Source organism: Amphiprion ocellaris, chromosome 4 (assembly GCF_022539595.1).
Source record: "Amphiprion ocellaris isolate individual 3 ecotype Okinawa chromosome 4, ASM2253959v1, whole genome shotgun sequence".
NCBI classification, from domain to species: Eukaryota; Metazoa; Chordata; class Actinopteri; family Pomacentridae; genus Amphiprion; species Amphiprion ocellaris.
The window spans coordinates 13,356,229-13,372,048 of record NC_072769.1 but is presented as its reverse complement, the minus strand read 5'-3'; the positions used below and the strand labels follow the sequence as shown (position 1 = coordinate 13,372,048).

Genomic DNA, 15,820 nt, shown 5'->3' with positions numbered 1-15,820 from the left:
TACAATAAACATATTTTATTTTACAATGTATTATTGTACAGGTTTTTGTTTGTTTTTTGCTGAAAAACATGTACAAACCATCTACTGACTGAACAGGAAAAAAGTCCCTTTCAAGGTGAAGCAATGTTTTTGTTTTTGCTTTGTTTTGTACAAACATCCAAAATCAGCATCAACAGGCATTCCTACTTAGTTACAATGCATGCTAGTTATTCAAAAACCACTACACCAGAATCCAATTCAGTACAAAGCTGATGTCAGTTTAGAGGAACAAGAAAATCAAAAAGGATCTGAACAAATAAATAAAAAAAGTGAGCTCTGAAATTCTGTACAAGACTTCTTAGAATATCAATGTACAAAACATCACTTAAAAAACCTTTGTAGCTTAAATTGCTGTTAGAAATACACTTCTTTAAGCAAGTTCTTTTGTCATTAGCACAAACATGGTCACTTCTGTTTCTGAGGTCTCGTGGATGTGAAGACAAAAAAAAAAACTACAGGTGGGAGCTTCTCAATTCTGTTCATAATTAGTGTTTTTCATATAAAACACATTCAGTGAGATGCTTGAATCCAACTTTTTAAATGCTACAGTGTTCCATTTGCTCTAACACAATCAAAACTTGTTTCTTCATTTTACTGCTCACCAGACAAGACTCTGACAGCACGAGAAGAGGCAACGCTCAATATCCTTTTAAAATTTACCACTTTTTACAATCCTGCCAGTGACCATGAGTGACAGGACACATTTGTTACCATGCAGTTAACGAAGAGTCTTGCATCTCTTGTACCAACACTTTGAATCCGAGACAATAGGCCTCATGCATGAAACACCTGTATAATATTTGTTCTTATGTGCAACCGTACAAGTAATTTAATAGTGATACAGGCTGGAATTTCTTAAGATCTAGTTATGAACATCCTCTGCTACACTAAACAGTGCAAGATCACCTACTATTGAAGGTTTATTATCAGGTACAACTAACTCAAACAAATGCAGTCTGATACAAAAGTCCTGCAATAAAATCCCACCTTTAAGAGGGTTATAAAAACGCCTGATTTATGTCGGAACTGTTGTGTGACGTGATGATTCAAGTTTGGAGGCTGCAATTTGTGACGTTGTTGATACAGTTACAGATGTATATACACTACCATTCAAAAGTTTGGGGTCACTTAGAAATGTCCTTATTTTTGAAAGAACAGCAGTTTTTTTCAATGAATGTATCACTAAATTATTCAGAAATACAGTCAAGACATTGTTATTGTGATAAATGACTATTTTAGCTGGAAACGGCAGATTTTTAATGGAATATCTACATAGGGGTACAGAGGAACATTTCCAGCAACCATCACTCCTGTGTTCTAATGCTACGTTGTGTTAGCTAAAGGTGTTGAAAGGCTAATTGATGATTAGAAAACCCTTGTGCAATTATGTCAGCACATGAATAAAAGTGTGATTTTCCATGGAAAACGTGAAATTGTCTAGGTGACCCCAAACTTTTGAACAGTAGTGTATGCTTATCATTTTGTCCACCCTACTTCTACCATTGAAATTAGGCTAAACAACAGAAACATCTGCGAGTATACTGCTAGAAAGTGCACAGTCTTAACAAAAAAAAAGAAAACATTTTAACCATCCTCAAACTAGGATCTATTGCAGGGCTGTTGTATTAGACTGTGTTGAGTATAGCTAAGTGGATCTACCAATATGGCAACTGAATGTCATGTTCCCCTTTCGAGTGCAGAATCCCATTTTAGTCACATATGAAAACTGTTTGTTATCACTCCTGATTTTGTGAATGACACCTAAAACAAGTGGAACACATTAGCCTGTAAAACCAAACCTCAAAATGTGTAAGAGAGGTTTTGGATGATCTTGCATGAGGCCCATTGTCTTGTATGAGCTTCATCTTGTGGCTTTCTGGGTTACCTTCACCAACTTGTACACACCACACAGTGACTCAGTCTGTGCCTCTCCAACACAAGCACCTCAAAACAATATACTGATAACAATAATGCCCGCCGGCATTGTAATGGCACTTTGAACTTTACTGCCTATACAGACAAATGCTTTTTTTTTTGTCTTGTTTACATAATCTGATTATGTGAAGTATTTTCCTCTCCAATCAGATTTATCTTCTGCTCTTTAAATAAACAGCCCCTGATGACTCTGTGAGCCAATAAACTGACCTTTTTAGGATGCAGCCCTTATCTCAAACCTTGTAAATGATGGTCTGACTGAGGGCTTTAAATGCCAAATCTGAACACAAAGACAGACCGACTTTCAGATTTGGCTGAACACACTCTATTGGAAACTGGGCTGTGTGGGGGTTATACTTTATTTGGATAGTTCAATGCTGATACTCAGCTCATAGATGAGCATCACCAAAGCATTCAAATAAACTACTACTGATATCGTCTGATCACTGAGGCAGCAGATGGTGTTTCAGCCCACCTCTGTCTCTGTTGGTTATGAGGGTCCTTATCTGATTTGGGAAGACAGAGTTGAGGTTCTTTGGGTGCCTGTCAGTGTATGAGCGTGTGTGGCGGGATCTAGCCGTGAGCTTCATGGCCCGCTGTGTCTCTGATTGTGGTGAAAGCCAGAGTTAGTGGACTGACAGGACGGTGGCGCTGCACTGTTCTCCCCCTCAGACTTCTGACACTGTGGCAGATCCTTCTGGCAGGGCTCCATGGTAACGGCCACGCCCACACCGCTCCGCCCTGACGTCATGTGCGTCACCTCCGACCAGGTGTCCTGCTCTGGGTCGTAGCACTCCACACTGTCCAGGAAAGTGTTGCCGTCGTAACCTCCTGTAAACATGATGTTGACATTGACTTTTAGATTACTCTGTTCACAGTGTACGCCTTGACCTGTCAAACACAGGAAACGATAACATTCACAATGCCTATGTTATGTGTGCCAGTTCCAGGATCATGAGCGGACTAATGGACATTTAATAATGATCAACAATAAAGATATGCTTTTTATAAGGTCAGACTACTTCTTTGAAGTCACAGTGAACCCTGCCTCACAGTTTGAAAACTTCTGGCATACGGGGACACATAATTAAATCAAATTCCAATGTTTTCCATTCCAATGTTAGAATCGGCCCATGATTCATTTTACTTGCAATATAGGGATGAACATTTGGAAGACTTAACATGATATTTACTATTGTGCTATGTTTGACTGACAATTAGCTGTGAAAGCAAAAAATTCAGTTTTTTAAAAAAATAATACAATATACAAAACAGTCTTTTAGATTCCATGATATGTTTTCTTGAGAACAGACTGGCATCAAGGAAAAACTAAACCTCCTTGTTTCATGAGCAACATCTCTGTATAATTGAACTAAAACAATCAGAAAATGCTTAAATGTTTCCTGAACAATATTAGAAACAAATGTTTAACATTAGCTGGGCTAACATTAGTTATTTGGCCACTATACCATTGTCCAAAGCGAATGTGCTGCTTTTATGAAACTAGAGATTGCCTACATCACAAACAGTGGCAAGAAAATTAAAGTGAAACCTTTGGAATTGCCTGCATTTGTACATAAATGTGTCTAGAAATCTGGTCAGATGTTCACCCAAGCTACAACTATAAAAAGACAATCTGTTTCAACCAACAACTTAGAAATCATATTTAACATACACCTCTGCTACTGGCAACAACAGCTAACTGGAGTTGGGCATCAGCAAACCTGGGGTTCAATCAATAAAACAAGATTGGAAGTTAGTGTTAGAGCTATGGTGACTCATGAAATCATTCAAATATTTATATATATTTATAGATTTTGCCGTAACAGGATGCATTAGCAAGTATATGTCTCTACTTGTGACGACATCACTTTGTTTGACCAATTAAAGCAGAAATCCGTGCAATTTGAAAAGAGTTGTATACCCTGATTGTAACGACAATAAAATAGGTCTGACAGGATAACGATACAGCTACTACAGTGTAACTTATTCATTACTTTAACTGTGTGCTTCTCCCTCAATATGTAGTTCTAGTTACGCTACTACTCACCCAGTACATAGATACGTCCATGTAATGCAGTAACTCCCAGAGCACTGCGTCTGTGCCTCATGGAGGCAGCAAAGCTCCACGTATCAGTTTCCACATCGTAGCGCTCTACTGTGTTGAGCTGGTTGGTGCCATCGTATCCCCCCATCACAAAGATGTGATTACCCAGTGCACACACACCTACAAAGGGTAAAAATTTGTTTATTCAAATATTGTATGACTTTATCTAGATATGGGCACAATCTTGCAAACAGACACCAGAGGTGGCCAAACACCCACAACATCAACATGTCTATTGCACAAGTACTGCTGATATGACTGCCATGACAGCCAAAATTTTACTAATAAAACATATTCATACAGAATAACTAAATATTATAACTCCAGATCAAATATGTAATTAAGAATGCAATAAAACAAACCCAACTCTTGTAGTCCTTCTCTGCTGCTACTATAGTTGTGTACAAACCACAGATAGATGGATGACACGTTACCGCTTCTTCCCACTACACAAAAATTAGGCCAAAATATAGCTGAAAAACAGATGAAACTTCATGTAGCTCTGTCGCCATAATCTTGACAGTCTTGGATTATCGCTGACAGTCTCTGTATTTGCTAGATAGATTTCTAGATAAAAACGATTAGTGACTGCTTGTTGTGGAGCTAGCTAGCTGTGTATCACCTTCTTTCCATTCATAGACTGGTTGTGTTTTTATTTAACCATGTCTTCACCCCGGTCACTACTGTGCAGATCTCCTGACTGCAGCTTCCATCATCAGCAAAAGACAGATGTGACAATGTTGCGATTTTTTGGCTTCACTTCTGGGGAGGTGTCATGAGACTGATCTTTATCTACAGTCAATGTGGGTTGACATAGCAAGATCAGCATAGTTCTTTCTGTCTACTTTTTAGCAATTTAAATTTTGATATAACAAAACTATAGTATGACATGCAACTAAAGTTTTCTGGCAGGGATTAAATGTGACGTTACAGTTACATAGCATGTGTGGTTTAAATACCATATAGATGTTACTAACACAAATTGGACAGCCTGCCGAAGAAGATGAAAGACCTTGCATATATCTTTTAATATCACAGATAGGAATTTGCTTGACCAGTTGTGTAACTTCCCAAGCTGCCGTCCATTTCTTCCTTACCAGCTCCGGAGCGTACAGTGTTCATGGAGGCCATGGTCCTCCACTCGTCCCTCTCAGGGTTGTAGCACTCACAGGAGCTGAGCCGGTTGGCCCCGTCAAACCCTCCGACAGCATAAAGCAGCCGGTTGATGACCGCCACACCTACACCGATACGCCGTGTTAACATTGGGGCTACCAGCTGCCACTGGTCCCTTTCTGGATCATACCTGTAGGCGATAGGTATATTTTAACTTTATTTCTTTGCTTTATTTCCCCGTTTTTCTCCAACTAGCCAACTAGTAGAGTTACTCAGTGTTGCCTCAAAGTAAAGAGCTCACCAAGCCCCAAGTGAAATGCTGCTGGAAATGTGCAGCACTAATAATATAATGTCTCAAAATCTGTAATTTACAGTTCTGATCTGGGAAGTCACATGTCTTTCATGACGTCAGGGCATGACCATTCAGACTGGTTTTGGATGTTCCCCTTTCATAGATTTGTAGTTTGTACAGTTATGAGGAACAAAGCCAGAGTTAAAAATAAAGATCATTTAAATAATTGACTGTACTAAAGGCAACCTGACTGGTTAAGGGTTGCGACACACGTCTATATCTGTGTTAGTCATACCGACCAGGACGACAAATACTTTAGACACTTGTTGTGGGATACAATGATGGACTGGGGGCTTAAAATTGATATTGCTGTTTGCTCAGTGTCCAGAGCAACTGTTAAGAAGCTGAACAATTAATAATACATTTCACAACCAGAGTAGGAAATATCTTAAAGTTTTCTTCCTAGCAACAGACAGAATAAGTAGTAATACTTCTTGATTTTTCCAATACAACAATGTCAGTGCATTATTTTCCTCAGGCTGAGGGTGAGAAAAATAACAATAAAAACTAACCTACTTTAGGTTTAGCTCTCACTAACTTTTATATTAATAAATGATTTCCTTGTAGATTAAAACATCCTCATAGAACCTTTGTGAGAACTAAAAAAAATTGCAGGAAGTGAAACATAATAAATTTCCAGGAAATTATCCCATTCCTAAATCCCTAATGCATTACTAAATACAATAAATAGACCAGAACAAGACCGTACTGTAATTGTCCTCAGCCAGACTATGGTCACATGTTACTGAATCTATGGAACACTATGGCAAACCACAGAAATGTAAGTATATTGACAGTCACATCATTTTAGATCACTTATCTACAATCTAAGATCAAACAGGCTGTGGAATTCCAGATGACGCTTAGTAGCAGGATAAATTCTGCATCAGCTTTAGTCTCCTCAAGGGAATTGTTGAAGGTAATAAAAAAATAACAGCAGGATTTTCAATTTAATGCCCAGTCTGCTTACCTTTCCACACTACTGTGATGAATGCACCCATGTGATCCACCAACTGCATATATCATGCCGTCGATCACACCAACTCCGATGCGGTTCCTGGGAACGCTCATCGGTGCACACGGCAACCAGCAGTTGTTCATGGGATTGTAGCAGTCCAAAGCATTCGAGTCCATGTTGCCATCAGGCGCATTGTTTCTTCCACCAACAGCATAGAAAAGTCCACTGATCACACAGGCTGCCAGGCCACTGCGGGGCACCTGCAGGTCAGCTAGCCTCAGCCAGGCTCCTGTACATGGGTTGTAGGCCTCCAGGTAGCTGAGAGACTGGCGGAAATAACCCCCTGCTGTGTAGATGAGCTGTGGCACCTTGGGAGTTCTGCAAGAAATTACTTTGGTGGGTTTGTGGAGGGTGAGGTCCTGGAAGATTTGGGCCAGGTAGTCTTTACACTGTGGGTCCCAGTCCAGAGACTGGAGCTGGGCCTGCAGGAAGTTGGGGGTGAGGGAATGGCAGCGGACAGCCTGAAGTAAGGCTTGGACATAGGGTCGCCGGTTCTCCCGGTCGTAGCGCACCCAGGCCACACATGCCTGGAAGACTTCGGACTCGCAGCGCACATTGAGCTCATCGCGACTGATGAGGGTGACCAGCTGGCAGTGAGACAAGTTGAAGAACTCCTCCTGGGTTGCTACCTGGAAGCAGGAGTAGGAATTTGTAATAACTTCTCATAATACAAGTGCAGAGCTCTAATGAACTGAATACACAGCAGAAAACAATTGTATACTCATGTGTGTAATCATTAGTTGTGAAATTATGTGGTGTACAGTAAGACTAAACTGGAATTCAAACAACAATGTCGAGGACACTACACTTTGAAGTAGAGCTGCATCTAAAGACTAAGTGTTATGTCAATTAATCTGATGACTATTCTCTAAATAAACAGATCTTTGGTCGAATTTCTAAAATAGCAGCTAGTAAAATGTGGCACTCACAATTTCTCTAAGCCTACGGTTTTCAGATTGGTTTTTCTGAATAAAAGTCAAATATTCAAACATATTTTCTTAACTATCACATGATAAATAAGAGCAGAAAAACACTTCTGATACTGGAACAAATAAATTGTGGGCATTTTTTGTTTGAAAATATGTGCAGATTAATTTCAATAAATACAGTAACCTGTTAATCATCTGTCTTTTGTGTGAGGCTTGTTTTTGATCAAAAACATCACTGCCAGTAAACAGTGACTGAAGACTGTTTAAGTAAATCCAGATCCTGCCAAAATTAATCTCCATATGTGCCACTTTGGTCAAATGTTAAGCTTATTCAGAAGATAATACAGTAGTGAGATAAGGTTTATTTAAACCAACACAAAAGCCAAATACCCAGGAGAGTCATAATACCTTTCAAACCATATGTTTAGAGAGGAAAACATTTATCAAACATTAAACTATTTGTATATTATTCTTCATTTTAGAAATAGAATGGCCTTTTCATCTGTGTTTACCTATTTCCTTAATAAAAGACATAATAGACTGAATCACTGACAGGCATGTGACACATTTTTGACTCAAGTCTGACCTGTCTTTGTTTGACTGTCTTATCAGCTTATCGAGGTTCAATATTAACAGTCCTGTCATTTCTTTTGTGCTGCACTCTACTGGCATCTTTTGCAGCCAGGTATGCGCCAACCACAGGTAAACCCACACACAAGTTAGCATGACTCACAGCTTGCATTCTCATCGTGCAAAGGGGGAAAATTCAGCCAACAAAAACCACAACGGAACAAGCGAAACAGCATTCACTTACACCAAGTAACACCACACACCAACGCCCTGGACTAAAATTTGCTCTACACATTGAAACTCAGTTATGATTATGAATTCATATCTTTTTTACCTTACATTATCATTACTTTCTGAATGAGTATGTGACGTTGTCAGATTACGAGGAGCCAGTGGTTTCTTTCTGACTGACAATAACCTAGACGTGACCAGAACTGATGGATCTCTACTTATTAAAGCAGGGAACAGCAAATGGATAGTACCATTACAATTTATGGACAACTTATTTGCAACTAAGTAGCAATTGCATTGTTGGAAAGAGTTTCTCTTACACTTGTGTGCACCTGACTGATGGCCCTTCTGTTCATAACAAAAGGCAGCTAGCCAGACTTCTTCTTTTATATTCAATACATAATCTCCATCAGCGGGGTACTTTCACGTGAAACCCATCTCTTTCTCTCTTACAATACATGTTTCTAAAACTTTAATGTTCAAATACAATTACAAAAATGTATATTAGATGAAGAAACAAAAGACCTTATGACTGTAGACAAAACAGCATTCATTAGAAATGTGCCTCAAGCCTTACCTGGCTGAAGTTCATGTAGATGTATTCTCTGGCCTTCTGGTGAAGCTCAGTGCAAGCAATCTGCTCCGCAAAGCTGGCGATGCCAATGGCATTGCTGGGGTCAAGCTGCTGCACGAGGAAATCGCAGCAAGCCTTGACCACGCTGTCTATTTGGTACATGACAGCACCGTTCATCACGTGGATAACACACTTCTCCCCCACAGAGATGCTGGCTGTGTAGGCAAACTCTATCAGCCTGTCCATAACCTGGAAGGGAGGGAAGGATAAAGGATGGGGCAATGAGAACATAGAGTCAAGGAAAGAGGTGAGGACAGAGTGATTGAATATAGAAAGAACAATGCATACAAGAGAAAAGTAATGGCAGAGAGAAATTCTACTGTTGCTTTATGCACGCCTATTAATTTCTTCCAGGAAGGAAACAACAGATTAGCATCTCATAAGCTAACAAGTTGTAGATATGCTTGTCCCTGTGTGTGAGTTGAGTAAACACCTAAGGTTAGTGAGTCAGGTCAAACTAAGATTATTCAGTCCTCCTGTACCTTTCACTGTGTTCACTTCTATTTCAGACTAAGGTCTTACTTTTCAAAGAGGCAACTTGTAGTGAAAAAAAAAATCCTGCAGATTTTTACTTTAGTAGATGACTTAAACATTTTGTAAGCAAACTTCCTGTGAAAACATGTATCCATTGTGGCAATCATCAGTCTGCACATACACAGACAGAGAAAATGTATTACAAAACCATTTACACCATTATTTTTACATAAACAGCACTGTGCAAAAGTTAGACACTGTGTAGTGTCATCTGATCAGTCTCAAATTACTTTTGCAGCACGTCAACAACCCCAAACACACCGCCAGTCACAGAGAACTGTCAACAGTACCAGGAACACATAGTACTGCTACAGATGGTAAGTCTGGGATTACATGAAGCAACTGAGACAGCCTTAAAATTTACAGAAGAACTGTGTTAAATTCTCCAAAACACCTGGAACAACCTACTTGCATAATACCACAGTTTTTTTTTTTGCAAGAATATCTAAGAGAATTGGTGTTGTATAGGGCTAAGAGTAGTTACTCCAAATATTGATTTCCATCTTTTCTGTTTACTGCACTTTACATAAAGTTAAATGACAAATGAAAACTATTTATGGCATTATGTTTCAAAGCATCCTCATTGTACTTGTAGTACATCATTGTTCTTTTCCACAGTACTTTGGAGTTTATTTTGATACTGCTGTATAATCTGTGACCGCATCTATCTCATAACTGTAATAATTCAACCTTTTGTATGAAGCCGACTTGTTCTCTTTGAAGGATAATGCTTGTTTACCCTAAAATAGTGATTCTATTCCAGTTTGGTGTAGCAAACTCCTGCTTTGGGCTGGAAAGCAGCAGTGTAGATGTGCCAGAAAAACCCAGTGTCAATCAGATAAAATGGAATCTTTTTATAATTAAATTATTTGTCAGTATTAAAATGCTACACATGAGTACACATAAGTTACATTTAGATATCTGCAATTTGAAGGAAAAACACTTTGCCTCGAAAAGAAGACATGGGACTAACCCTGGGGTGAATCCCTTCGATGGGCACCAACTCCATACCGCACTCCTTCAGGCCGTTGGTGAACATGGCCCGGAAGACCGGGGATGAGGAGGCCAACACCACCTTGTGAGCCACAAAGTCCACTGCCTCCAGGTCCTTGTAGCGAACTCGCAGCGTGACGTCGCACAGCTGACGCTCCAGACGCAGCTCGTTCATGATGGCGAAGGCAGCAGACGTGTGGCTCTCTAGCGTGTAGCTGAAGACGCGGTGACCGTTGCGCGTGGACGGAGTCACCAGCGCTTTGCATTCTGTCAGGCACTCTGTCATTTCCTACCCGTTCTCCTCCTCCTTAGTCTCTTTCTCAAGAACGGTGGACAGCGTTATGGGGCATCCTTGCACCACATGCAGGCATGGGTAAAACAAAAGAAGAGTTTTAAGTGAGGAGCTCGGCAGACGGCTACACAGAAAGCACCAGGCTCTGCTGGGTATGCCGGATTTTTGTGAAAGAGTTACGTCCAATTTATGAAGACATGAGGATTTTCTTGCTCTGTTCAGTACTTGAGTCCAGCCATACTGCTCATCACGGCATTACTAGAGACTTGCATGCAAGCTGCCTCTCATGGCTGGATGTGCTGTTAGATGCTGCAGTTCCAACATGATGAAAGTATTTAGTCAAGGCTTCCTCTGGCTCTGTCCGAGGGTAAACTTTGTAGAGTTATAGAATAACAGTCAAAGAATGTTTATGAAAGTATGAACTTAACAGGATTCAAAGTGATCTCTCTCAGTTCAGCTGTACGTGTTGGCAACACAGCTGTTTTTCTTTCCACTCTGGAGATGTCAATGGAAACTTGTCAATCATTTCTATCAATACAAACAGAAATATGTTCTCTCTTGTCTAGGGAATCACCTTTCTTTTGCAATTTCTGGTTCGAAGTTTATTTCAACTGCTTAAATGACATAAATGAAGCAATTCATCTGTTGCGAATAAAAAGCAAACTCTTGCAAGATTTACCAGTAGTACAGGTCAGTCTTGCAAACAGATTGCTTTAGGCAAATTTATTGCTTCATTATTTAAAGAGGTAATACTTAAAACTCTTCTATTCTCTACATTTTGGCTGCAAGCTGCAAAATCAGATATTGTAGATGAGGCGGGTGAAAGCTTGTTGACTCTGAAAGGGCAAAAAGAAAGGGTCAAGTGCCAAAAGTGTCATAAGAGTAACTCGGAGCCCTTGGAAATGGAGTGTCGGTGGGGGTGTTCCTCGAGGTTGCTCAGCTGAGGAATTTGCTTGCACCGCTGTGTTTACTGTGAAGCAGTTGGTTCAGCTGACAACTGGGAAAAGAGAGAGAGAGAGAGAGAGGTTGACTGATAGTAATATATATATATATATATATATATATATATATATATATATATATATATATATATATATATATATATATATATATATATATATATTTGTGTCAGTTTTCCCAGCAGAGCAATGCATTGTAACAAGATCATCAATGTTATTCACTTCACTTGCTGTATACTTTGACATGCACAACCCACCCAGAAAAATATGCTCAGGCCACACCGAAGAAACTATTCAGAATCTGACTGAGAAACACGACAGAGTCAATAACATCAACCTGCTGTCTGAACGCCACCCTGCAACTGTCGACGTTTTGTGGACATCATGGGAAACCCACACATCCTGTGGCCATGCCCTGTTTAGAGGCACAAGGTGGCTCTACACAATATTTGGCTTTTGTGGCTGATCGTAAATTTTTTTAAAAAAGGTGGAGCCACTCACTGTTTAATAAGATGGAGATACAGACGTGTACCAAAAGGGTTGCACACAATGAGTGCATCTTAACAAAGTGTTAACCCTGGCAGTCATGTCAATAAACTCTGCAGCATAAAGTTGTTAAAAAGGTGTCTTGCAGCTGTCCAGTTGATTCTGTACCACAGTTGTGATGCTCTCTTTGCTACATGTGCTTTACACAGTGCTGACACTATTGGCTCTAGTTGTATGCATGTTGTAAGAATGTATATTTATAAACTCTCTCTTTGTCTAACTCAGTGCTCACAGACATTCACGCTGACAAATACATCGTCTTCTGTAACAAATGGCCTAACACCAGTCGGTCACTACAAGCTTGCACAACATTGGTAATCAGTGCAAAGAGACAGTCTTTCATCATGCCTTTTAGAGCCATGGTGTATACAGATACAAATATATATGGATGGTGTATATGGATGTATTCTTCTGTGTGCAGTTCACCGGTGATTAGTCTCTGATATGAAGATTCAATTTAATGCTGCATATCATGTGAAAAGAAGCTTATCAAAAATGTTACTTCCACCGTTTCTAAACCGAAGACAAAGTCTACAATTCTTGCACAACTGAAGAGTGTTATAATATCAGCAAAAAAGGGCAAATATGGGCATGAAGGCAAATCAGTGTGCAAGGAATAAGGAGGGAGGAATGTCTGTTTTGAAGGACAATGCAGTGACTTAAATTAGGCTTGATTTTAGCTGGCCAGCATGGCTGAGTGTGTTTTTACTCTATCCTGTGACTAATCCAGCTGGGGGCTGGAACAGGGGGAACAGTTTGTGCAACAACCAACAAAGTCCAAGTACACTCAAAATGATGTCTTGCACACATGTAGCAACTTTGCAAATCTGAATGAGAATCATGGGCTACTTTGACTTTAAGAGATCACTGCAGGAGATGGTAAAACAAGCAGAAGACAGCTCTGCAGAATGGGCTGGAAATGAATACTTCTACAGGGATTATGTGGGCTCAGGTCCACAGAGAAGAACACTTACACCGTTGCACGCCATTAAGCTGACCTGGAGGATGAACTGCCTGTAACAGTAACACACAATGCAGAGAACAGACAGTATCTGTCTGGTGTTCTCTGATCAGGACGAGTCAGAGTTACTCAGCAACAATGCCGTTGTGAGTGTACAGTTATATAACAATGCACCCATAGGTTGTGCTCGCTCAGACACACACTTATCATTAAGTGCTGATAAGAGAGCCCAGTGCACACACCAGGTTATCTTTAATAGTCACAGATGAGGCACACAAAATATTTATTATGTCTGAGCTTTTATATTCCATCAACAGACGGTGACACGACAGTGGCATCCTGGAGCTTGTCCTAAGGCAGTCAGTCAGTTAAGCACACTGTAATATGAAACACACTGCAATTCTACTTTACTGCTATGCTTTCCTCCCTCCAGGTTTCTGGGTAAAATAGTTTCACTGGAGAACATATTGCTCAACTTGCTCGCTCTCCAAGGCAGTCAGAAACTGCTCACTGACAAACAGGCTCCTCGGGTCCAAGCCTGTACCTGCTGCGTATTTCTAACATTTGATCAATAACTAAAAACAGGAAAGGTTTCAGATTTAACAAAAGCTAACAAGTGTATTAGCCTGCTTTTTGTAAGCCCAGACTAGCATAATTTATTTTAAACTACCCTAAAAGAGGAGATATTTGTAACTGAATGTGTCTCTGAGCTGAAACCAATACTGGATAAGTGATGGAAACTCTCTGTATTTTGATTGTATAGATAATAGAAAGAAAATGTCAAAATTTCCTGGCAACTGAAATGTGAAGATTTACTGCTTTCTTTGTCTTATCAGATTGAATGGATTTCAATTATTTTGAGTCAAAATCAGTTCCACTGTGGCAGCTAATCTGCAGAATTTTCCTCTACTAAAACAAAAATGTCCATCACAGTGTCAGAAAGCCCAAAGTCAAAGATGATAACCACAAGGGGAAAAAATGAAAAGGACTGTATTCAACACTACAAACGGAACTTTGTGCCAAAAATTCAATGTAAAAATACCTCTTAAAAGAGCATTTCCTATTTCAGTGACAGAAGTATCACACAAATATTGACCAAACAATCAAAAATGAATACTGTTTTAAGGAGGTTTTCCCTCATTTCATTGACAACCCAGATTCTTCCTCATCTGACCCACAGAAAACCTACCCAGGAATTAGTCTGACTCTTCAACGCTGTGGGCATTTACAATCCCATCTTCATTCCAGATCTGGACCAGATACAGCATCTAACCTTTGTTCTAAACCTGCACCGTTTAAAGCCTGTGAACTAACTTATTATGCAAAATGCACGAAGACACTAAATACAGAAAGGCACATTCAACAACATTCAAAAATAAAAAAATGGTGATATGTTGAAATATGTTCTTTTGCCTAACAAGATAAGCAAGCAGTAAAGCCTTCTACACAACTAGCTGGATCAGAAAGAAAATGTTTCAGTGTTTTATTTTTTGTTAAAAAGACGACAAAAGCAATACGATTAATTTTCTGATCTATTATTCAATCTATTAGTTGCTCAATCAAGCAGCAGATTAATCACAGATGACAGTAATTCTTGTTTGCAGCCTTACACTTGACAGAAATTTGGTATGAACATCAGTGTCTTCAGTCAAACCCATGACCCACAAGTACACAGTCTCACAGTGTGACAATGTTTTCCTGAAGGACCCCTGAGACCCTGTACCCTACTTTAGGAAACACCCTTCAGGCCTGCAATCCTCGGATGGCTTTCAGCAGCGAAATGCACAACAACTCGATCAACTTCACTGTTTAGTCTGAGTTACACTTACAGCAACTGTCAGCGATTTTACAGCTACAAAGCCAAGAGGGGAAACCAAACAGAGCTCAGCGTGTTTCATTGGCATTTCTTGGCAGGGAGCTTTCCTCGGTGACTCATCGTGAACTCTTCACCGAGCGAACAGTGGAACTGGATGTACCAAAACATGACCCAGAAGTAAGCCAGTCCTTACATAAACCCAGATGGAGTTAGATTTCCGCGCCATCTACCTGACCCGGGCAGCTTTCACACAAAGCTCCGCTCCGGTCACTGTACGGTGACCGTTTTCTGCGCTTGTTTTCATCTAAATACACCACAGAGAGCTGACACAGGAGGGCGAAACAGACGAAGCAGGATCGGCTAAATCTTCTACAACGTTTAGTACGTGTCGTGAACTCGGTGGTTTCGAGATAAAACAACCGGAGTCACCGCAAATAACGAGTTAAACGTTTCGGAAATAGAGCTGACAACAAAATAGGCTCCTAATAATAGACAGTAGAGTAACGATCCCCGAACACAAACATGCTAACACGGAGCTAGCTAAACACATTCCCGCCGCCAGCCAACCTTTTAAAGCTGCCCACAAGGTTCGTATAAATCATTAGTGACTGCTTAAATCAGAAATAAAAGAAACTCACGTAGTCTAGTTCAATTCCTCCATCGCAGAGTGCCGAGCTGTGCGCCACATATGAAGGAGGGGGAAAGCTGTAACTCACCGTGACTAAGCATTGTACAAGCCGCCTCTCGCCTTCACAATAAGAGCCCGCCGTCACTGCGCCGTTGAAGAGCAA

At 40.2% G+C, this 15,820-nt stretch overlaps 1 protein-coding gene across 1 annotated transcript; it reads right to left on the bottom strand.

The window, feature by feature from the left end:
- keap1b (kelch-like ECH-associated protein 1b) lies at positions 1-15,820 on the bottom strand. The gene is made up of 7 exons (XM_023272776.3): positions 15,668-15,820; positions 10,436-11,744; positions 8,872-9,117; positions 6,517-7,193; positions 5,179-5,384; positions 4,025-4,201; positions 1-2,805 (listed from the first exon to the last, which is right to left on the bottom strand). Exons 2-7 carry the CDS (start codon positions 10,739-10,741, stop codon positions 2,561-2,563), a joined length of 1,857 nt encoding a protein of 618 aa, XP_023128544.1. The 5' UTR covers positions 10,742-11,744; positions 15,668-15,820; the 3' UTR covers positions 1-2,560.